Source organism: Oncorhynchus mykiss, chromosome 24 (assembly GCF_057628025.1).
Source record: "Oncorhynchus mykiss isolate SJ-2025 chromosome 24, ASM5762802v1, whole genome shotgun sequence".
In the NCBI taxonomy this organism is placed as follows: Eukaryota; Metazoa; Chordata; class Actinopteri; order Salmoniformes; family Salmonidae; genus Oncorhynchus; species Oncorhynchus mykiss.
In genome coordinates this window covers 19,853,743-19,878,290 of record NC_143045.1, presented here as the reverse complement: position 1 = coordinate 19,878,290, position 24,548 = coordinate 19,853,743, and the positions used below count along the sequence as shown (strand labels likewise).

The window sequence follows — 24,548 nt, the reverse complement described above, 5'->3', positions numbered from 1 at the left end:
GGCAATCACCAAATACACGGCAATCCCCAAATACACGGCAATCCCCAAATACACGGCAATCACCAAATACACGGCAATCCCCAAATACACGGTAATCACCAAATGCTTTTGGGAATATGGGCAGAAAAAGTTAACGTCGATCCACCGAGGCAAAAAGGACATTGTCAGAGTTGAACTAAATAAGAGAAAAGCTGTAAAATGGAGATTTGAAAATAAATGTAGGGCCAGAACAGTAGTCTAATGTTTGGGAAACATGCTGCGTGCTGACTACAAATTCAACAGTCACAAGATGGGGACATCAAATACGGAATGTCAAAGGACCTGTACTGTTCTGTAATCATCATGAGAGGCCGCAGTGGCTCGCGTTCATCCATACCCACATATCAGTCAGAGCCGGTCCTAGTCTTTTCCACACATTTTACCATGGGCTATAGAGAAAATGTTGCAGTTTTAAACTAAGTTTGCTGAAATTCTACAAATTTTGCCATGGGGCAAGATTTTTTCTCTCTCACATAGCCTAATATAATATTAACTCCTGCAGAAAAATAATACATAAAATGTACATTTTTACTTGGGAACAGGAGTGGTGAAATATGATTTATTTACCGTCTGTAAAGGTGCTATCTTTATCAGTATCATAAAAGATGCATGTATTTCAACCACAAAAAGACATGCATCCAAGGCGATCTGAAATCTTGTCAGAAACATCGTTTTCACAGCATTTAATTCCCTTCAAATCTATCAAACTGATGTCATTTGGACATTTTGCACAGACAATCTTAGCCATTTTTTGTTGTTGTGTTATTGCATTTTCTCCCTGGTTTCTAAACGTTTGGCTGCACAAGAGAAGCGCGGATAAAATCTAAACTTCAGAGATTTCACCTAGATTGAAGCATTCATTCTATAGATGTATGACATTTTCTGGTGAGCAAGGGTTTATTTAGTCTTCTAGGCCAAGATAATCTGCATGTATCTAATTACAGACTAAAATCAACAGGCTAACATTTACTAAAAATAGCCTACCAAAATGTTGGCAATTATAAACAAAAACATAGCTAATGTTTAAAAAAAACAAAGGACTCAGTTTTTCAATTTATCACACAGTCGGGCGGTTGGGTGAACAAACCGCTGACCCGCGCACCACTAACACGCACACACTCAGTCACTGAGACTAGATTGTGTGCGTGGGGATGTGTGTGTGTGAGCGCGTGTGCATCTGTGTCTTTGTGTGTATAGCAGGGTAAAAGCAGGGTAATTGTGAGCCAAGAAGAAAATGAAAGACGAGTGATGACTATGGTGCCGAGTGCTTGCTTTTCAATAATATACTAGGTCCCTCTATAATCACACTGGCTACAATGAGCCTCCTGCTTTTCAACATCACACCCTGCATGTGTTTCTATGCTTTAAGAGGATAGCGATCTATAGCACTCCTATGAGGGCCTTTGTTATCCTATCATTCATAATGCATTGTCCTTTGTAGGAGAGCTGAGTGTTGCTGTGCTATAATAGTGAACACTGTGCTGTATGTCCTGCATTATGCATCAACACACTCTGATTCTGCTCTTAATATGTCTGCAGACATTAGCAGCAGGGACTGAGAGAGGAGAGCTAGGAGTCAGGATTAGATCTGAGGGCATCTGCTACTAAAGCTATTCTTACAGCTGCTCTGTTCTAAAGCATTCAGCCATTTTAACATACTTCTCTTAATTACTGAAATCATATAGATTCTATAATGTATTAAAGACATAGGGCATCTCAGAGACTAATATACCATCCCACAATGTCCCAGCTACACTTAACTGAAGTCATTTCAACTTCTACATAATAGATATCGCAGCAATAGGTCCCTTCCGACGCACTTTTACAAATAAATGTTTGAACACAATAAGAGACAAGCATTTAGGTGACTTATGAGAGACAGTATTGGAGGCTGAGAGATATTTCAAACTATTCAGAAATGTCAAATCTGGTATATGCAAGCTAAAATTAAGTGAAATGTAATCCATGGAGCATGATACTTCAACAGCCCTTATTTCTATGCATTATTACTGACTATTATATTTTGTTGACGCCTCCTGCTGGTTTCCCGTTTCCAGGGTCTGTACTGTTCTGTACTCAGGTATGAGCTGGTTGTATGCTGCCCCTCAGAGCACTGACATGAGGAGAGAGTGAGATGGAGGGGGGGCGCTAGAGAAGGGGAGAGGTGGAGAGAGGGGGAGAAAAGCGGGGAGGGAGAAGGAGAGAGAAAGGGTGAGAGACTCCGGGAGCTAATTCTCAGTCAAGATAATCAATTATTTCTCCCATCTCACCCCCACCCGCCCCTACACACACATCAAAGACACTCCACTTTAGATTAATGGGCAAAGTGCAAACACACCCTTGACACACGCACGCACACACGGCTTTGCTCTCCCGTGCGACCAGGCTGTTTCCTATAATGGCTGTCTCTCCTCTACTTATCTGGCCAATCTAATCACATACACTGGGAAGGGTGTGTGGGTATCATAACATAAGTACAGCATGACTATTATTAAGAACCCACTATGTCTTAAAATGCATAGGATTCTGTGTCTATGATAATACACTGGGGTCATTTTCTATGTGTACTCACTGTCGCCTGAGCCTGTTAGCGTGTATGAGCAGGGCTGGGAAGTAACGGATTATTACATGTAACCGATTACAAAAAACTGTAATCTGTTACGTTACCAGCAAACATATTGTAATCTGATTACAGATACTTTTGAAAAAGTAAATGATTTATTCTAGGACTACTTTTAAATTCAGAAAGGCTGTTTGCGGAAAACATTTGACACCTTTGTTTTCTCAATGGCAATCAATCAGCATTTGAAATTTGTCAAGTTTAAGTTTGTTCCGCCTGAGCGAGTCTGACCGCAAGTCAGAGACAACTATGATGACACACCTTAATGTGTTTGATGGATCGCGGGGAAAGAGCAGGAATAAGCTTCTGTAGGTTTCAGTCCAAGCGGTGTCTTCCAATGGTGCGACTTCTGTCGGCATCCAAAGATTATCCATCTTAAATAAACGTTTGGCGGTAAGGACGACAGCAGTGGTGTAGCCTACAGGCGATGCGGATATCACTTATTGTTGATAGGCTATCTACATAGAGCATTGATGTGAATCACACTGCTGCTCCTTCATTTAGCTATTTGCGCCTTAAGGATTGTGGTGGTTATGGATGTATGTGTAATTTAACAAGTTTAAAATGCCTGTTAATCATTGTTTTTGCATCCAGTGGACAGCCAGTGAAAAACGTGCTCTTGCAACAGCTGCATAGTGCAGATCCCAGCCTTTGGAATAAATGTTTGAGGGAGTTCCTCCCCTTTAAACTTATCTGTGGTATTGTGCTCCATACTGTCAAAAACGTGTTAATATTAAGACCATGAGTGGGGCTTTTATTGCTCAATCTAATTCACGCTGATTAACAACAACAACAAATCCATAGGCTTAATGGACACATGCTTAAACTCAAACACTTTTGTGATAGACTTAAACAGCTGCAAATGATCTAGATATCAAAGTGTCACCAATAAAAACAAACAATAGGCCTAAACCAAATGCAGAATATGGCAGACATTTTTCACATGCAAATAGCACTTTTCGGTGGAGTTCAAAGCATGCCATTCATGAGAGCTGCATTTATTTTTCAAGTCGAAGCAATGAGCCCAATCAGTCCTCCATGACAACAAAATCATAAACAACAGAGAAAGCTAATATTTCTGGGTTATGCTCATGTAAAACAACTTGACTAATATATACTTCCAAGTCCTATTCTTGAAGACCAAGGGGTATTAAATGAATGTTAATAACTGGAATTCTGACAGACTTTGGTAATTAATATAAAGACAGCCTAATTGTATTATTATGTGTAGTAAAAAGCAATGGGTTAGAAGAAGCCTACATAACCACCTGTAAAGTCAAATGCAACATCCATTTATGGCCAGCTACAGTTGAAAGTTTACATACACCTTAGCCAAATACATTTAAACTCAGTTTTTCACAATTCCTGACATTTAATCCTAGTAAAAAATTCCCTGTCTTAGGTCAGTTAGGATCACCAATTTATTTTAAGAATGTAAAATGTCAGAGTAATAGTAGAGAAAATTATTTATTTCATCACATTCCCGGTGGGTCAGAAGTTTACATACACTCAATTAGTATTCGGTAGCATTGCCTTTCAATTGTTTAACTTGGATCAAACGTTTCGGGAAGCCTTCCACAAGCTTCCCACAATAAGTTGGGTGAATTTTGGCATATTCCTCCTGACAGAGCTGGTGTAACTGAGTCAGGTTTGTAGGCCTCCTTGCTCGCACACGCTTTTTCAGTTCTGCCGACACATTTCCTATGGGATTGAAGTCAGGGCTTTGTGATGGCCACTCCAATACCTTGACTTTGTTGTCCTTAAGCCATTTTGCCACAACTTTGGAAATATGCTTGGGGTCATTGTCCATTTGGAAGACCCATTTGCGACCAAGCTCAACTTCCTGCCTGACTGAAGTCTTGAGATGTTGCTTCAATATCCACATAATTTTCATACCTCATGATGCCATCTATTTTGTGAAGTGCACCAGTCCCTCCTGCAGCAAAGCACCCCCACAACATGATGCTGACACCCCCATGCATCATGGGATGGTGTGGGATGGTGTTCTTAGCTTGCAAGCCTCCCCCTTTTTCCTTCAAACACAACGATGGCCAAATAGTTCTAATTATGTTTCATCAGACCAGAGGACATTTCTCCAAATAGTACGATCTTTGTCCCCATGTGCAGTTACAAACTGTAGTCTGGCTTTTTTATGGCGGTTTTGGAGCGGTGGGTTCTTCCTTGCTGAGCGGCCTTTCAGGTTACGTCGATATAGGACTCGTTTTACTGTGGATATAGATACGTTTGTACCTGTTTCCTCCAGCATCTTCACAAGGTCCTTTGCTGTTGTTCTGGGATTGATTTGTACTTTTCGCACCAAAATACGTTCAAAAGGAAATAAAAAACTATTTTACAGATGACATTTGCATAGTAACATTGTCGTTATTCTACTAAATTTGAATCATTTTTGAGTGACAATTAAAATAACATATATTCAGCATGACAATCATGTGAGCATTATAATAGTATACACAAACTAAAAGTCGTGAAATGTGCTCATAGCTTGACAGCAATAATATATTTAGACTACTTCGCGATTGTCTGGGCTTGCTTCTAGTAGTAGCCACTAGCCAGCCAGCAGCCCTGGGCGGAGCATTGCACCCTGGGAAGGGAAATGCATTCTGGGAATTGTAGTAAAAATCCATGCTGTGTAAAATCCATTTTATTTCTATGGTGTATAGACTAATGTAGAAGCTTCAGAAATTAGCTTTAAAGTCTTTTCGTGTAATTTTGGAACTAAACTATTTTAATACATTAAATTATTTAGCTGTATTGAATAATGAATCATAGGTAATGAATGTCATGTGACCTGATATTATGGCCATAGATGAGCAAATTACCCTGATATTGTATGTATCAAATTACATTGTAAAACAGTTTAGATGTAATTTTGGCTGCTCCGAGTCACCGATATGTTTCGCATAAGGAAAATTGAGAGGTATTTTTCTGTTATTTAATATGGTGTTGTATTTTTCAAAGACATTGAATATAGAACAGAATATATTCTTTGTGTTATTTTATTTGTTCGTCCAGTTATCAACACATTGTTCAATGTTTAAAAATAATAAAGCCCAGCGGTTATTCAGTGACTTCAGTAATAAAAAAAAATGTTTTGCAATGGTATCGTTTTGATATCGAGTATAATTTCGGTATCGAGTATCGTTACGGTATCGAGTGATACAAAACCTGGCATCGAAAGTCAAACATTTGGTACCGGGGCAACACTAACACATTGATGACAGACAGTCAGGGACCGAGGTTGGGGAAGGTAGCTTTAACAATGTCTGGGGAAGTGTTGGGTAGGAAGGTAATATATAACAGAAACTGTGTAATGCAGTTCTGACAAACTGTGTAACATAGGTCTGACAGACTGACTGTGTAACATAGGTCAGACAGACTGACTGTGTAATACAGTTCTGACAGACTGACTGTGACATAGGTCTGACAGACTGGCTGTGTAACATAGGTCAGACAGACTGACTGTGTGACATAGGTCTGACAGACTGTGACTGCGTAATATAGGTATGACAGACTGACTGTGTAATGTAGGTCTGACAGACTGTGAAAGGTAGGTCTGAGACTGACTGTGTAAGGTAGGTCTGACAGACTGTGTAATGTACGTTTGACAGACTGACTGCGTAAGGTAGGTCTGACAGACTGACTGCATAAGGTAGGTCTAACAGACTGTGACTGCGTAAGGTACAGTGGGGAGAACAAGTATTTGATACACTGCCGATTTTGCAGGTTTTCCTACTTACAAAGCATGTAGATGTCTGTAATTTTTATCATAGGTACACTTCAACTGTGAGAGACAGAATTTAAAACAAAAATCCAGAATATCACATTGTATGATTTTTAAGTAATTCATTTGCATGCAATAAGTATTTGATACATCAGAAAAGCAGAACTTAATATTTGGTACAGAAACCTTTGTTTGCATTATACATTTCCTATAGTTCTTTACCAGGTTTATACACACTGCAGCAGGGATTTTGGCCCACTCCTCCATACAGACCTTCTCCAGATCCTTCAGGTTTCGGGGCTGTCGCTGGGCAATACGGACTTTCAGCTCCTTCCAAAGATATTCTATTGGGTTCAGGTCTGGAGACTGGCTAGACCACTCCAGGACCTTGAGATGCTTCTGACGGAGCCACTCCTTAGTTGCCCTGGCTGTATGTTTCGGGTCGTTTTCATGCTGGAAGACCCAGCCACGACCCATCTTCAATGCTCTTACTGAGGGAAGGAGGTTGTTGGCCAAGATCTCGCGATACATGGCCCCATCCATCCTCCCCTCAATACGTTGCAGTCGTCCTGTCACCTTTGCAGAAAAGCATCCCCAAAGAATGATGTTTCAGCCTCCATGCTTCACGGTTGGGATGGTGTTCTTGGGGTTGTACTCATCCTTCTTCTTCCTCCAAATACGGCGAGTGGAGTTTAGACCAAAAAGCTCTATTTTTGTCTCATCAGACCACATGACCATCTCCCATTCCTCATCTGGATCATCCAGATGGTCATTGGCAAACTTCAGATGGGCCTGGACATGCGCTGGCTTGAGCAGGGGGACCTTGCGTGCGCTGCAGGATTTTAATCCATGACGGCGTAGTGTGTTACTAATGGTTTTCTTTGAGACTGTGGTCCCAGCTCTCTTCAGGTCATTGACCAGGTCCTGCCGTGTAGTTCTGGCCTGATCCCTCACCTTCCTCATGATCATTGATGCCCCACGAGGTGAGATCTTGCATGGAGCCCCAGACCGAGGACGGTGATTGACCGTCATCTTGAACTTCTTCCATTTTCTAATAATTGCGCCAACAGTTGATGCCTTCTCACCAAGCTGCTTGCCTATTGTCCTGTAGCCCATCCCAGCCTTGTGCAGGTCTACAATGTTAGCCCTGATGTCCTTACACAGCTCTCTCTTGGCCATTGTGGAGAGGTTGGAGTCTGTTTGATTGAGTGCGTGGACAGGTGTCTTTTATACAGGTAATGAGTTCAAACAGGTGCAGTAAATACTTAAAGAAAAACTAACAGGTTTGTGAGAGCCGGAATTCTTACTGGTTGGTAGCAGTCACAGTCAAATACTTATGGTGATCAAATACTTATGTCATGCAATAAAATGCAGATTAACTACTTAAAAATCATACATTTTTTTTCTTCTGGATTTTTGTTTTAGATTCCATCTCTCACAGTTGAAGTGTACCTATGATAAAAAATTACAGACCTCTACATTCTTTGTAAGTAGGAAAACCTGCAAAATCAACAGTGTATCTTAAGATAGGTCTGACAGACTGTGACTGAGTAAGGTATGTCTGACAGACCGTGACTGAGTAAGGTAGGTCTGACAGACCGTGACTGCGTAAGGTAGGTCTGACAGACTGTGACTGCGTCAGATAGGTCTGACAAACTGTGACTGTGTAAGGTAGGTCTGACAGACTGTGACTGCGTAAGGTAGGTCTGACAGACTGACTGTGTAATACAGGTCTGACAGACTGTGACTGTGAAATACAGGTCTGACAGACTGTGACTGTGTAAGGTAGGTCTGACAGACTGTGACTGTGTAATACAGGTCTGACAGACTGTGACTGTGTAATACAGGTCAGACAGACTGTGACTGTGTAATACAGGTCTGACAGACTGTGACTGTGTAATACAGGTCTGACAGACTGTGACTGTGTAATACAGGTCTGACAGACTGTGACTGTGTAATACAGGTCTGACAGACTGTGACTGTGTAAGGTAGGTCTGACAGACTGTGACTGTGTAATACAGGTCTGACAGACTGTGACTGTGTAATACAGGTCTGACAGACTGTGACTGTGTAATACAGGTCTGACAGACTGTGACTGTGTAATACAGGTCTGACAGACTGTGACTGTGTAATACAGGTCTGACAGACTGTGACTGTGTAATACAGGTCTGACAGACTGTGACTGTGTAATACAGGTCTGACAGACTGTGACTGTGTAATACAGGTCTGACAGACTGTGACTGTGTAATACAGGTCTTACAGAGGCTGAGAGTGGGATGGGTTTATAATAATAAAGTCTGAGTCACTCACATGATGGCGTTGAGGTTTCGGTCGAGGCGGGGGGAGGTGCATCCCAGGATCTCTCCAGGGGACAGGGGTCGACACTGGGGAACCACCACCTCATACTCTGGCCTCAGAGCTGCACTCACCGCCTGGGGGGGGGTGGGGGACAAACAACCAATGATAGATGTAAAATAACACCTACATCTTCTCTGTTCACACAAAGTGAGAGGCTGAGAGCGAGTGCCAACAATTTAGGCAAGAAAGAAGAAGCAGCATGCTCGGAGGCGGAGGAATAATTTGTGTTCTTTTAAGTTGGAGGTAAACAGGGAATATGGAGGCTGACCTGACGACCCCCCACTCCATCTTGTATGACCTACACAAACCTACACACACCGTGAGCAAGAGGCGCACACACTCACACACACCCAAACCGCCCCCAACACACAACAAAAACATGACACACACATCAGCACGTCAGCGTGTATAAATAACACTGGTTACATTAGCAGGGGCCTGAACTAGCGTTGGTCATGCACTGACAGAGGGAAGCAGCAGAGAGGAGACGGAGGCGGAAGCTAGCTCTACTGTGGATCTATAACTGCTTATGTAAAGGCCTGAGATGAGCAGTAGAGTTCACTCACTCCTCCTTTTAAGTCCAAAATAACTGCAGCTGGGTGTTCAAACCCACACTTGGAACTGAACTTTAAGAGACAGGCAGGAGGCTGGCTCACGCAGGTGCAGAGCTTCTCTATATACAGTTGAAGTCGGAAGTTTACATACACTTAGGTTGGAGTCATTAAAACTATTTTTTTAACCACTCCACAAATGTCTTGTTAACAAACTATAGTTTTGGCAAGTCGGTTAGGACATCTGTGTTGTGGATGAAACAAGTCACTTTACCAACAATTGTTTACAGACAGATTATTTCACTTATAATTCACTGTATCACAATTCAAGTGGGTCAGAAGTTTACATGCACTAAGTTGACTGTGCCTTTAAACAGCTTGGTTTTAGAAGCTTCTGATTGACATCATTTGAGTTAACTGGAGGTGTGTGTACCTGTGGATGTATTTCAAGGCCTACCTTCAAACTCAGTGCCTCTTTGCTTGACATCATGTGAAAATCTAAAGAAATCAGCCAAGTCCTTTTTTAGACCTTTCACAGGTCTGGTTCATCCTTGGGAACAATTTCCAAACGCCTGAAGGTACCACGTTCATCTGTACAAACAACAGTAAGTATAAACACCATGGGACCACGCAGCCGTCATACTGCTCAGGAAGGAGACACGTTCTGTCTCCTAGAGATGAACCTACTTTGGTGCGAAAAGTGCAAATTAATCCCAGAACAACAGCAAAGGACCTTGTGAAGATGCTGGAGGAAACCGGTACAAAAGTATCTATATCCACAGTAAAACAAGTCCTATATCGACATAACCTGAAAGGCTGCTCAGCAAGGAAGATGCCACTGCTCCAAAACCGCCATAAAAAAGCCTGACTAAGGTTTGCAACTGCACATGGGGACAAATATGGTACTGTTTGGAGAAATGTTCTCTGGTCTGATGTTTCATCAGAGTAGAACTGTTTGCCCATAATGACCATTGTTATGTTTGGAGGAAAAAGGGGGAGGCTTGCAAGCCGAAGAACACCATCCCACACCATCCCATGAAGCATGGGGGTGTCAGCATCATGTTGTGGGGGTGCTTTGCTGCAGGAGGGACTGGTGCACTTCACAAAATAGATGGCCTCATGAGGTGGGAAAATTATGTGGATATATTGAAGCAACATCTCAAGACTTCAGTCAGGAAGTTAAAGCTTGGTTGCAAATGGGTCTTCCAAAAGGACAATGACCCCAAGCATACTTCCAAAGTTGTGGCAAAATGGCTTAACAAAGTCAAGGTATTGGAGTGGCCATCACAAAATCCTGACCTTAATCCTATAGAACATTTGTGGGCAGAACTGAAAAAACATGTGTGAGCAAGGAGGCCTACAAACCTGACTCAGTTACACCAGATCTGTCAGGAGGAATATGTCAAAATTCACCCAACTTATTGTGGGAAGCTTGTGGAAGGCTACCCGAAATGTTTGACATAAGTTAAACAATTGAAAGGCAATGCTACCAAATACTAATTGAGTGTATGTAAACTTCTGACCCACTAGGAATGTGATGAAAGAAATAAAAGCTGAAATAAATCACTCTCTCTACTATTATTCTGACATTTCACATTCTTAAAATAAATTGGTCATCCTAACTGACCTAAGACAGGGAATTTTTACGAGGATTAAATGTCAGGAATTGTGAAAAACTGAGTTTAAATGTATTTGGCTAAGGTGTATGTAAACTTTAGACTTAAACTGTTGACAGAAATCATGTAGGCTTATATACATGTACACATAAAGACACAAACAAGACCCCAGACACAAAGAGGCACGTACAAATTCACGTGCACACACACACACACACACACACACACCTGCAGTGCAGCCACAAACTGGATAGTGCTGACAAGTGCCAGAGAGTGTCCAGGGGGGAAGTTGAACTTGACCGTATCCAGAAAGTGTGCGTTGTCCATCTGGATATCAACAAACACGTACAGCATCTTAATGCCTGCTGTGGAGTCTATAGGGACTGCAGGGAGACAGACAGGGTTAGGATTAATTATTGAATATGTTATGTTAGTTTTATACCATGGACATGGAGTACTCGTCATATAGCTAGCATTAAACTACAGTCACACACTGCACACACCCACTTTTGCAATAGAGCTGAAACCCTTTCCATGTGAATGAGCCGGCACACACACACAATGTTGGGCACTGATGCAAATACCTCAGTTATTTCAGGAAGGAGAGGGACACATGCAATTACTATTAATTTCACAGGCCATTTACGCCGGGCCCGCCTGGGCTTAGGAACGCCAGAGACTTAGGGACAGGGGGGAGCGGGATGGAGGAGGTGGGAGAGAGGGCCGAGGGAGATGGGGGGCAAAGGGCACGGATAAAGAGAGTAGCACCATCTTTGGTTTTGATCATGGTAATTACAGTTCTTCGTGTTACATGCAATTTACATTTACAAATCTTGAGCAAAGGACATTTATGCTGTGATTAAGTAAATGGGCCATTGTCATTTAAACGTTGAAACATTTGTAATGTAGCTCATTTGATGCCGCAGACGTATGAATAAGAGATAAAAGCGGAGAAGGCGCGACAGGGAGAGAGGGATGGAAGATCACAACACTTTACTAGTAGATAGTTTGTGGTTTGATAGATAGAAGCAGAAGTGATGGGGGACAACACCAAAACAGCTACATATCACAATATTATCTTGGACGATATTATATCGATACTTTGACTCCAAGTACCGAAATGTAAAAAAAATAATAATACAAAAATAAATAAAACAATTCTAAAAAAAGAATAATAATAATACATTTGCTAGGTTGCGCTAATTGTCTGGACCTGTGCCAAAACGCTGGTATAATTCATCCTATAGCTTGTCCTCCATCTTATTTGAAATAGTGAGCCAACATGTTTTTAGCACTTTGATTTCCATGGGTGATAAAAACACATCTTCTCATGGTCTCTCGCCTCTCTGCAGCAGACATACACTGAGTATACCAAACATTAGGACAGTTAGTTACACCCCCCCCACAGGGATGCAGGCCCATGTCGACTCCAATGTTTCCTACAATTGTGTTAAGTTGGCTGGATGTCCTTTGGCTAGTGGACCATTCTTGATGCACATGAAAAAACTGTTGAGCGTGAAAACCCGAGCAGCTTTGCAGTTCTTGACACAAACCATTGCTCCTGGAACCTACTACCATACCCCCTTCAAAGGCACTTACATTTTTTGTCTTGCCTTCACTTGTTAAATCCCCTGCAATCAGTGTAGATGAAGGGGAGGAGACAAGTTAAATAAGGATTTTTAAGCCATGAGACAATGGAGACATGGATTGTGTATGGAGGATACACAATCCATGTCTCCATTGTCTCATGGCTTAAAAATCCTTATTTAACTTGTCTCCTCCCCTTCATCTACACTGATTGCAGGGGATTTAACAAGTGACATCAATAAGGGATCATAACTTTCACCTGGATTCACCTGGTCAGTCTGTCATGGAAAGAGCAGGTGTTCTTAATGTTTTGTACACTCAGTGTAAAGTGAGCAATATGTTTGGAACATCACATCGTAATAAAATCTAAATGCAATTAATCTAATCGTGAGAATCACAATACATATCGGCACCTAAGTATCGTGATAATATCGTATCGTGAGGTCCCTGGTTATTTCCAGTCCTACTAGCTATAGAAGTGGGCTGGAAGAAAACACATTGTCATTCAATTTTGGGTGGGATAGGGAGAGGTAATGTACTGTATATATTAAAATACAGGGGTAACGGGAGAAAGAGAACGAGAGGATTTGGAATTGTCAATTACCAGGCACCAGGAGTGATAAATGGGTAGCAGTATCAGGAAGGAAGGACAGAGAGAGATGGATAGTAAGAAACAGGTCTAGGTGGGAGACAGAGAGAAGTTACAAATACCAGGTGGTTGGAATGGGGAGATGTTGTGGAACTGAGGACAGACAAGGAGTAAAGACTCCACTTGCCCAGTTAGGCAGGCAGACAGACAAACATGTAGGCAGACAGGCAGCAGACAGACAGGCAGGGAGACAGACAGATAGACAACAGGCAGGGAGGAGACAGATAGACAACAGGCAGGGAGGAGACAGACAGCAGGCAGAAAGGGAGACAGCGGGCAGACAAGACAGACAGACCAGAGGGAGAGGGAATACCAGGCGGCTGGGCTGAGGAGATGGCGGGCTGTGGCGGTGATAAGTGACTAAGGGTACACTGAATGGAGTCCCCACGTCTCCAAGCAAAGCAGACAGACATAGAGAGACATAGGCATACAGCTGCAGCATGTTTACAGGTGCTCCCAAAAACAAAGGGCACAGCAGTGGGATCGATCCATTCTCTGATCACATTAGCACGGCTTTCTGAGAGCACCTAGTCACTGCAATTAAAGCCACTGCCAATGAGCCAGCCTCAACTCACTCTCTTTCATTTCCTCCTCCTTTCTCTTTAACACATTCTCCATTTCTATTACTCACTCCCATACACTCCTTCAAATCACTCACTCACTTATTTTCTCACTCATACAAACACTCAATAAGACATGAGAACATGCCACACATATACACACACACCAATGCATGCACACACAGATGCACACAAAGCCACAGCAGGTGGGACAGAGAGAAAAAAGTCTGAATGAAAGATGACCGGTAGCAATAGGAAAAACATGAAAAATAGATGGAGAGAGAGAGATAGAAGGGAGGGAGGGAGACAGCATTTTCATGTGTCAGTCAAGGAGGGCAGAGTGTCTTTCATCTCCTGCAGGTGACTGACACCTTTAGTTGTGTTGCTGATGAAGCCTCAACACTTCCACTTCATGTGATGCTGACTGCTGTCAGTCAACCACAGCTATAGAGACCTCCTCCACTCCTCACAGAGCAGAGAGAACGCAGACCGTCCGCCAAGGTTGGGTCAATTCCATTTCAATTCAGTCATTTCAGGGAGGACTGCAAAATACTAATTGATAATGATTGGCCGTTTAGATTCTTGGAATTTGAATTTCAACCATCGTGTTTCAAGTACAGGTTAATTTGTTCCCTTCACATGACATGTGAATTATATGATTAATACATACAGTGCCTTCAGGAAGTATTCATATCCCTTGACTTATTCCACATTTTCTCACCCATCTACACACAATACACCATAATGACAAAGGGAAAACAGTTTTTTTTAAATGCTTCCTCTAAATACCCTGTTTTAAATGAAGATATGTATTTCTCACCCTTCCTGTAGGGTCGTGATAAGTCCATTTGCTGTCATCTAGTGGAATTTTTGCTTAATTGCCCTCAGCTATGTTTAGACTGTTGTTGTTCATGTTTTGCTGTGTTCTAGTGTACTATAGAACATATTGCTTTCTTATTTTTGACACTTCTCCCAGTCATATTTAAGGTTAGAACTACCTTTTAGTCTTCTGATACTTCTAGCTTGGAGTTGTATTTTTATGATAACTTAGCTACAGTATTTCAGCCTTTAATATGTATAGTATTGCTTACTAGGTGTGTCCAATCAGTTTTGTAACCACTCCCTCTTCTAATTAGGGCTAATTGGAAAAGCTGTTCAAAAGAGGACATTGTATTATTTTTTTGTACTCCCCAACGAAGGCCATGCAGCCGAGACTCGGCTGATTTTTAGAACTGTTTCTATTGAACATGCCATACTAATAAAGGTATTGTAATTAATTATATGAAGAGTGCCTTGGTCCTCCTTTCTTTTCTTTTTTATGTTTGCAAATGTATTGAAAATGAAAAACATTAATAATTAATTTACATAGCTATTCACACCCGATACCTGTTAGACATGTTAGAATCACCTTCTGCAGCGATTACAGCCGGAAGTCTTTCTGGGTAAGTCTCGAAGAGCTTTGCATTGTACAATATTGACACATTTATCTGTTTATTATTTTTTATTCTTCAAGCTCTGTCAAGTTGGTTGTTGATCATTGCTAGAAAGTCATTTTTAAGTCTTGCCATACATTTTCAAGCCAATTTAAGTCAAAACTGTAACTAGACAACTCAGGAACATTCAATGTCGTCTTGCTAAGCAACTCCAGTGTATATTTGGCCTTGTGTTTTAGGCTATTGTCCTGCTGAAAGGTGAATTCATCTCCCAGTGTCTGGTAGAAAGCAGACTGAACCCAGTTTTCCTCCAGGAATTTGCCTGTGCTTAGCGCTATTCTGTGTATTTTAATCACCCCAAAACTCCCAAGTTCTTGACATTTATAAGCATACCCATAACAGGATGCAGCCACCATAAAAACAGCCTAACCACTACAGATGTTGGTTCGATCCGAGGCTGTGTTGCAGCCGGCTGCGACCGACAGACTCATGAGGCGGCGTACAATTGGCCAAGCGTCGTCCGGATTAGGGGAGAGTTTGGCCGGCTGGGCTGTCCTTGTCCCATCGCGCTCTAGTGACTCCTGTGGAGGGCCGGGTGCAATGCATGCTGACATGGTCGCCAGGTGTATGGCGTTTTCTCCGATTCATTGGTGCGGCTGGCTTCCAGGTTAAGCGAGCATTGTTTCAAGAAGCAGTGAGGCTTGGCGGGGTTGTGTTTTGGAGGATGCACGGCTCTTGACCTTCGCCTCTCCCGAGACCGTACGGCTGGTGCAGCGATAGGACAAGACCGTAACTACCAATTGGATATCACAAAAATTGAGGAGAAAAAGGCGTAAAAAATATATATATATAAAAAAAAAGCCTAACCAGCTCTGCTAAGGCGAGTAAAATGGTCAGAGTGAGCTGTTCTCTCATTTGTGTCTGGAAGTAGCTAGCCAACGTTAGCCAGTTAGCTTGGGTGCTTGATTGCGGTTGTTCGGACAGAACCCTCTCTGGGATATGTGGGATGCTAGCATCCCACCTGGCCAAAAGCCAGGGAAAATGCAGAGCGCCAAATTCAAATAAATTACTATAAAAATCTAACTTTCATTAAATCACACATGCACGATAGCAAATTAAAGCTACACTTGTTGTGAAACCAGCCAACATGTCAGATTTCAAAAAGGCTTTTCAACCCTGCAGGCGCGACACAAGACGCACAAATAAAAATATAATTCATGCCTTACCTTTGACGAGATTATTTTGTTGGCATTCCAATATGTCCCATTAACATAACAAATGGTCCTTTTGTTCGATTAATTCCGTCGATATATATCCAAAATGTCCATTTATTTGGCGCGTTTGATCCAGAAAAACACCCGTTCCAACTTGTGCAACGTGACTACAAAATATCTCAAAAGTTACGTGTAAACTTTTCCAAAACATTTCAAATTACTTTTGTAATACAACTTTAGGTATTTTTTTATGTAAATAATCGATAAAATTGAAGACGGGATGATCTGTGTTCAATACAGGAGGAAAACAAACTGTAGCATGCTATCTGGTCACACTCCTCTATCTAACAGTACACTACAAGTGACCCTCGTTCTGAACAGGGCTACTTCTTCATTACACAAAGGAAAAACCTCAACCAATTTCTAAAGACTGGTGACATCCAGTGGAAGCGGTAGGAACTGCAAGAAGGTCCCTTAGAAATCTAGATTCCCAATGAAACCCATTGAAAAGAGAGTGACCTCAACAACAACAAAAAATCTGAATGGTTTGTCCTCGAGGTTTCGCCTGCTAAATAGGTTCTGTTATACTCACAAACATGATTCAAACAGTTTTAGAAATTTCTGAATGTTTTCTATCCAATAATAATATGCATATCTTATCTTCTGGGGATGAGTAGCAGGCAGTTGAATTTGGGCATGCATTTGATCCGGACGTGAAAATACTGCCCCGTCACCAAGAAGTTAAAGAGATGGGTGGGGATAAAGCTTAAGAGGGTGTGAACAATGCTGAATGGGTGTAGACAAAGAAGAGCTCTCCTGTAGGTACCAAAACATTCAAAGGTCAATTTCCCAAAAGTGGGGTTACAAGTTTATCAACTTTCAAAGCAGAATGACTTTCCCATTGTTCCTGAACTGTAGTGTATGATATACCATTTTCTAGCCCTGAGTCTCTACTTTTATCCAATGTAAAACACACCATTTCAATTTTTGCTACATAAGACCCAATTGAGCCGGTCGGTCAGAATTTGACATGAGCACTTTTATGTACATGTCGAATCAAGCAGCAGGTAGCCTAGTGGTTAGAGCGTTGGACTAGTAACCGAAAGGTTGCAAGATCGAATCCCCCAGCTGACAAGGTAAAAATCTGTCGGTCTGCCCCTGAGGCAGTTGTTCAAGGCAGTTGTTCCTAGACTGTTAATTGAAAATAAGAATTTGTTCTTAACTGACTAGCAAGGTTAAAATTGTAAAAAATATATAGTTTTCTCATGGCTACCGCTTGTCAGAAATACAGTGTAGACATTGTTAATATTGTAAATGACTATTGTAGCTAAAAACGGCTGATTTTTAATGGAATATCTACATAGGCGTACAGAGGCCCATTATCAGCAACCATCTCTTCTGTGTTCCAATGGCACGTTAGTTAATCCAAGTTTAGAATTTTAAAAGGCTAATTGATCATTAGAAAAGCCTTTTGCAATTATGTTAGCACAGCTGAAAACTGTTGTTCTGATTGAAGAAGCAATAAAACTGGACTAGTTTAGACTTGTTGAGTATCTGGAGCATCAGTATTTGTGGGTTCGATTACAGGCTCAAAATGGCCAGAAACAAAGATCTTTCTTCTTAAACTTGTCGGTCTATTCTTTTTCTGAGAAATGAAGTCTATTCCATGCGAGAAATTGCCAAGAAACTGAAGATCTCATACAACGCTGTGTACTACTCCCTTCACGCAAATTGTCTCTAACCAGAATAAAAAGAGGAGTGGGAAGCCCCGGTGCACAACTGAGCAAAAGGACAAGTATATTAGAGTGTCTAGTTTGCGAAACAGACGCCTCACAAGTCCTCAACTGGCAGCTTCATTAAATAGTACCCTCAACGTCAACAGTGAAGAGGCGATTGTGGGATGCTGGCCTTCTAGACATATTCCCTTGTATGTGAGTGCAGAACACAGAGAGTGGGTGTTGTGTTTCTGTTGGTTGGTTAGAGAGTATGTATTGTTTGCTTGTTGGTTTGTTAAAGCAGTCAGCTGGTGTATTGGATTAATATTCTTGTGGTCAGGTGTGGTATTTGGGAGTGAGCCTTGTTCAACTCGTTCTGCCAAGGAGATTTCACAAATATCGATTCAGCATTTCCTGCTATATTGTGCTGCAGACAGGATGAGAGCAGCGCAGGGAATGAAGGGTCCTTAAGATCTGAACAGGCTTTTCAAAGGACAGCCCTAATGCATGTTTTCCATTGATCGTCTGAGTAAATGTGCTGCTGTCCAGCCTCTAAAGGTCTGACAGGCCTTACAAAGCTGCAGCTAAGCACACATACTGAGCTATTGAGTACTACCCAGAGTCAGGCACTTATAGTACAAAACCTACATTCTGTATGTGCTGCTGGTATTGATCTTGCTGTTTTATGGTGTCTGTCTATCATACTTATGCCCTGAGTATGTGTGTGTGTGTGTGTGTGTGTGTGTGTGTGTGTGTGTGTCAGAGTTTCTATTCCAGTGCTCAGAAGGACATAAGTCACATGTAGATGATGATAATGCATCTTAACAGAACACAAAACTCATGTAATGAAGCAGCCAAAGAAATGGCATTTTCAAACATAAAAAATAAAAATATTTTTTTTTTGCTAATATATATATATATATATATATATATATATATATATATATATATATATATATATATATATATATATATATTTTTTTAATAACAAAAATAACTTATTTACATACAGTTGAAGTCGGAAGTTAACATAAACTTAGGTCGGAGTCATTAAAACTCATTTTTCAACCACTCCACAAATGTCTTGTTAACAAACTATAGTTTTGGCAAGTCGGTTAGGACATCTACTCTGTGCATGACTAGTAATTTTTCCAACAATTGTTTAGACAGATTATTACACTTATAATTCAGTGTATCACAATTCCAGTGGGTCAGAAGTTTACATACTGTACACTAAGTTGACTGTGCCTTTAAACAGCTTGGAAAATTCCAGAAAATTATGTGATGACTTTAGAAGCTTCTGATAGGCTAATTTATATAATTTGAGTCAATTGGAGGTGCTCCTGTGGATGTATTTCAAGGCCTACCTTCAAACTCAGTGTCTCTTTTCTTGACGTCATAGGAAAATCAAAAGAAATCAGCCAAGACCAATTGTAGACCTCCACAAGTCTGGTTCATCCATGGGAGCAATTTCCAAACACCTGAAGGTACCACGTTCATCTATACAAACAACAAGTTTAAACACCATGGGAGCACACAATCCAGGAAGGAAGCGCGTTCTGTCTCCTGGAGATGAACCTACTTTGGTGCAAAAAGTGCAAATCAATCCCAGAACAACAGCAAAGGACCTTGTGAAGATGCTGGAGGAAAAACAGGTACAAAGTATCTATATCCACAGTAAAACAAGTCCTATATCGACATAACCTGAAAGGCCGCTCAGCATGGAAGAAGCCACTGATCCAAAACCGCCATATAAAAGCCAGACTATGGTTTGCAACTGCATATGGGGACAAAGATCGCACTTTTGGAGAAATGTCCTTTGGTCTGATGAAACAAAAATAGAACTGTTTGGTCATAATGACTATTGTTATGTTTGGAGGAAAAAGGGGAATGCTGGCAAGCCGAAGAAGACCATCCCAACCCTTGAAGCACGGTGGTGGCACCGTGGGGGTGCTTTGCTGCAGGAGGGACCAGTGCACCTCACAAAATAGATGGCCTCATGAGGGATGAAAATTATGTGGATATATTGAAGCAACATCTCAAGACATCAGAGTCAGGAAGTTAAAGCTTGGTCACAAATGTGTCTTCTAAATGGTCAATGACCCCAAGCACACTTCCAAAGTTGTGGCAATATAGCTTAAGGACAACAAAGTCAAGGTATTGGAGTGGCCATCACAAAGCCCTGACCTCAATCCTATAGAACATTTGTGGGCAGAACTGAAAAAGTGCATGCGAGCAAGGAGGTCTACAAACCTGACTCAGGTACAACAGCCCTGTCAGGAGGAATGGGTCAAAATTCACCCAACTTATTGTGGGAAGCTTGTGGAAGGCTACCTGAAATGTTGGACCCAAGTTAAACTATTTAAAGGCAATGCTACCAAATACTAATTGAGTGTGTGTAAACTTCTGACCCACTGGGAATGTGATGAAATACATAAAAGCTGAAATAAATCATTCTCTCTACTATTATTCTGACATTTAACATTCTTAAAATAAGTGGTGATCCTAACTGACCTAAGACAGGGAATGTGTACTAAGATTAAATGTCAAGAATTTGTTAAAAACTGAGTTCCTTTGATGACGGCTTTGCACACTTGGCATTCTCTCAACCAGCGTCACCTGAAATGCTTGTCCAACAGTCTTGAAGGAGTTCACACATATAATGAACACTTGTTGGCTGCTCTCCTTCACTCTGCTGTCTAAATCATCACAAACCATCTCAATTGGGTTGAGGTCAGGTGATTGTGGAGGCCAGGTCATCTGATGTAGCATCCCATCACTCCCCTTATTGGTCAAATAGCCCTTACACAGCATGGAGGTGTTTTGGGTCATTGTCCTGTTGAAAAACAAATGACAGCCCCACTGAGTGAAAACGCGATGATCGCTGCATCGCTGCAGAGTACTGTGGTAGCCATGCTGGTTAAGTGTGCCATGAATTCTAAATAAATTACTGACAATGTCACCAGCAAAGCACCCCCACACCAACTCCTCCATGCTTCACGGTGGGAACCACACACGCAGAGATCATCCGTTCACCTACTCTGCGTCTCACAAAGACATGGCAGTTGGAACCAAAAATATCACATTTGTACTCTTCAGGCCAAAAGGACAGATTTCCACCAGTCTAATGTCCATTGCTTGTGTTTCTTGGCCCAAGCAAGTCTCTTCTTATTATTGGTGACCTTTAGTAGTGGTTTCTTTGCAACAATTCGACCATGCAGTCTCCTCTGAAAGGTTGATGTTGAGATGTGTCTGTTACTTGAACTCTGTGAAGCATTTATTTAGGCTGGTAACACCAATGAACTGATCCTCTGCAGCTGAGGTAACTTTTGGTCTTCCATTCCTGTGGCGGTCCTCATGACAGCCAGTTTCATCATAGCGTTTGATGGTTTTTGTGTATGCACTTGAAGAAACTTTCAAAGATCTTGACATTTTCCAGATTGACTGACCTTCATGTCTTCAAATAATGATGGACTGTCATTTCTCTTTGATTATTTGAGCTGTTCTTTTGCCAAATAGGCCTATCTTCTATATACAGTGCCTTGCGAAAGTATTCGGCCCCCTTGAACTTTGCGACCTTTTGCCACATTTCAGGCTTCAAACATAAAGATATAAAACTGTATTTTTTTGTGAAGAATCAACAACAAGTGGGACACAATCATGAAGTGGAACGACATTTATTGGATATTTCAAACTTTTTTAACAAATCAAAAACTGAAAAATTGGGCGTGCAAAATTATTCAGCCCTCTTAAGTTAATACTTTGTAGCGCCACCTTTTGCTGCGATTACAGCTGTAAGTCGCTTGGGGTATGTCTCTATCAGTTTTGCACATCGAGAGACTGAATTTTTTCCCCATTCCTCCTTGCAAAACAGCTTGAGCTCAGTGAGGTTGGATGGAGAGCATTTGTGAACAGCAGTTTTCAGTTCTTTCCACAGATTCTCGATTGGATTCAGGTCTGGACTTTGACTTGGCCATTCTAACACCTGGATATGTTTATTTTTGAACCATTCCATTGTAGATTTTGCTTTATGTTTTGGATCATTGTCTTGTTGGAAGACAAATCTCCGTCCCAATCTCAGGTCTTTTGCAGACTCCATCAGGTTTTCTTCCAGAATGGTCCTGTATTTGGCTCCATCCATCTTCCCATCAATTTTAACCATCTTCCCTGTCCCTGCTGAAGAAAAGCAGGCCCAAACCATGATGCTGCCACCACCATGTTTGACAGTGGGGATGGTGTGTTCAGCTGTGTTGCTTTTACGCCAAACATAACGTTTTGCATTGTTGCCAAAAAGTTCAATTTTGGTTTCATCTGACCAGAGCACCTTCTTCCACATGTTTGGTGTGTCTCCCAGGTGGCTTGTGGCAAACTTTAAATGACACTTTTTATGGATATCTTTAAGAAATGGCTTTCTTCTTGCCACTCTTCCATAAAGGCCAGATTTGTGCAATATACGACTGATTGTTGTCCTATGGACAGAGTCTCCCACCTCAGCTGTAGATCTCTGCAGTTCATCCAGAGTGATCATGGGCCTCTTGGCTGCATCTCTGATCAGTATTCTCCTTGTATGAGCTGAAAGTTTAGAGGGACGGCCAGGTCTTGGTAGAATTGCAGTGGTCTGATACACCTTCCATTTCAATATTATCGCTTGCACAGTGCTCCTTGGGATGTTTAAAGCTTGGGAAATATTTTTGTATCCAAATCCGGCTTTAAACTTCTCCACAACAGTATCTCGGACCTGCCTGGTGTGTTCCTTGTTCTTCATGATGCTCTCTGCGCTTTTAACGGACCTCTGAGACTATCACAGTGCAGGTGCATTTATACGGAGACTTGATTACACACAGGTGGATTGTATTTATCATCATTAGTCATTTAGGTCAACATTGGATCATTCAGAGATCCTCACTGAACTTCTGGAGAGAGTTTGCTGCACTGAAAGTAAAGGGGCTGAATAATTTTGCACGCCCAATTTTTCAGTTTTTGATTTGTTAAAAAAGTTTGAAATATCCAATAAATGTCGTTCCACTTCATGATTGTGTCCCACTTGTTGTTGATTCTTCACAAAAAAATACAGTTTTATATCTTTATGTTTGAAGCCTGAAATGTGGCAAAAGGTTGCAAAGTTCAAGGGGGCCGAATACTTTCGCAAGGCACTGTACCAACCCTACCTTGTCACAACACAACTGATTGGCACAAATGCATTAAGGAAATAAATTCCACAAATTAACTTTTAACAAGGCACGCCCGTTAACCTTACTCGGGCAGGCGTTCCGCTAGCGGAACCCCTCGACAACATTCCACATTTTGAAATATGTAACTTTCACACATTAACAAGTCCAATATAGCAAATGAAAGATAAACGTCTTGTTAATCTACCCATCATGTCCGATTTCAAAAATGCTTTACAGCGAAAGCACAACATATGATTATGTTAGGTCATACCCAAGTCAAAAAAACACAGCCATTTTTCCAGCCAAAGATAGGAGTCACAAAAACCAGAAATATAGATCAAAGGAATCACTAACCTTTGATGACCTTCATCAGATGACACTCATAGGACTTCATGTTACACAATACATGTATGTTTTGTTTGGTAAAGTTCATATTTATATCAAAAAATGTGAGTTTACATTGGCGCGTTATGTTCAGTAGTTCCAAAACATACTGTGATTTTGCAGAGAGCCACATCAATTTACAGAAATACTCGTAAAAGCAAACCATGCAATAATCTGAGTACGGTGCTCAGACAACAAATCAAGCCAAATTGATATCCGCCAGGTTGGAGTCAACAGAAGTCAGAAATAGCATTATAAATATTCACTTACCTTTGATGATCTTCATCAAAATGCACTCCCAGGAATCCCAGTTCCACAATAAAGGTTTGTTTTGTTCGATAATGTCCATAATTTATGTCCAAATTGTTGTTAGCGCTGACTCATTCCCCTCTCATTCGCTCCAACATCACAGTAGAGCATCAAAAAAGGTTCTAAAGACTGTTGACATCTTGTGGAAGCCTTAGGAAGTGCAACATGACCCCACATACACTGTGTATTCGATAGGGCAAGAGTCGAAAAATCCCTAACCTCAAATTTCCCACTTCATGGTTGGATTTTTTTCCAGGTTTTTGCCTGCCATATGAGGTCTGTTATACTCACAGACATCATTCAAACAGTTTTAGAAACGTCACAGTGTTTTCTATCCAAATCTACTAATTATATGCATATTCTAGCCTTTATGGCAGAGTAGCAGGCAGTTTAATTTGGGCATGCTTTTCATCCAAAATTCCCAATGATGGACCCGAACCCTAGAGAAGTTATTTGAAATTCATTCCAGGTGACAAGTGTACAAAGCTGTCATCAAGATAAAGGGTGGCTACTTTGAAGAATCTCAAATATAAAATATGGTTTCATTAGTTTAACACTTTTTTGGTTACAACATGATTCCATATGTGTTATTTCATAGTT

At 41.3% G+C, this 24,548-nt stretch overlaps 1 protein-coding gene across 4 annotated transcripts in view; it reads right to left on the bottom strand.

Annotated features, from left to right (window-relative positions):
• Positions 1–24,548, bottom strand: part of dph1 (diphthamide biosynthesis 1) — a 105,542-nt gene that overhangs the window by 39,921 nt on the left and 41,073 nt on the right. For all 4 annotated transcript variants that reach the window (XM_036961178.2, XM_090218617.1, XM_090218618.1 and 1 more), the window contains exons 5-6: positions 11,155–11,309; positions 8,712–8,833 (exon numbers count right to left, since the gene is read on the bottom strand). In XM_036961178.2, coding sequence (XP_036817073.1) covers positions 8,712–8,833; positions 11,155–11,309 — 277 coding nt within the window. The remainder of the gene's footprint in view (positions 1–8,711; positions 8,834–11,154; positions 11,310–24,548) is intronic.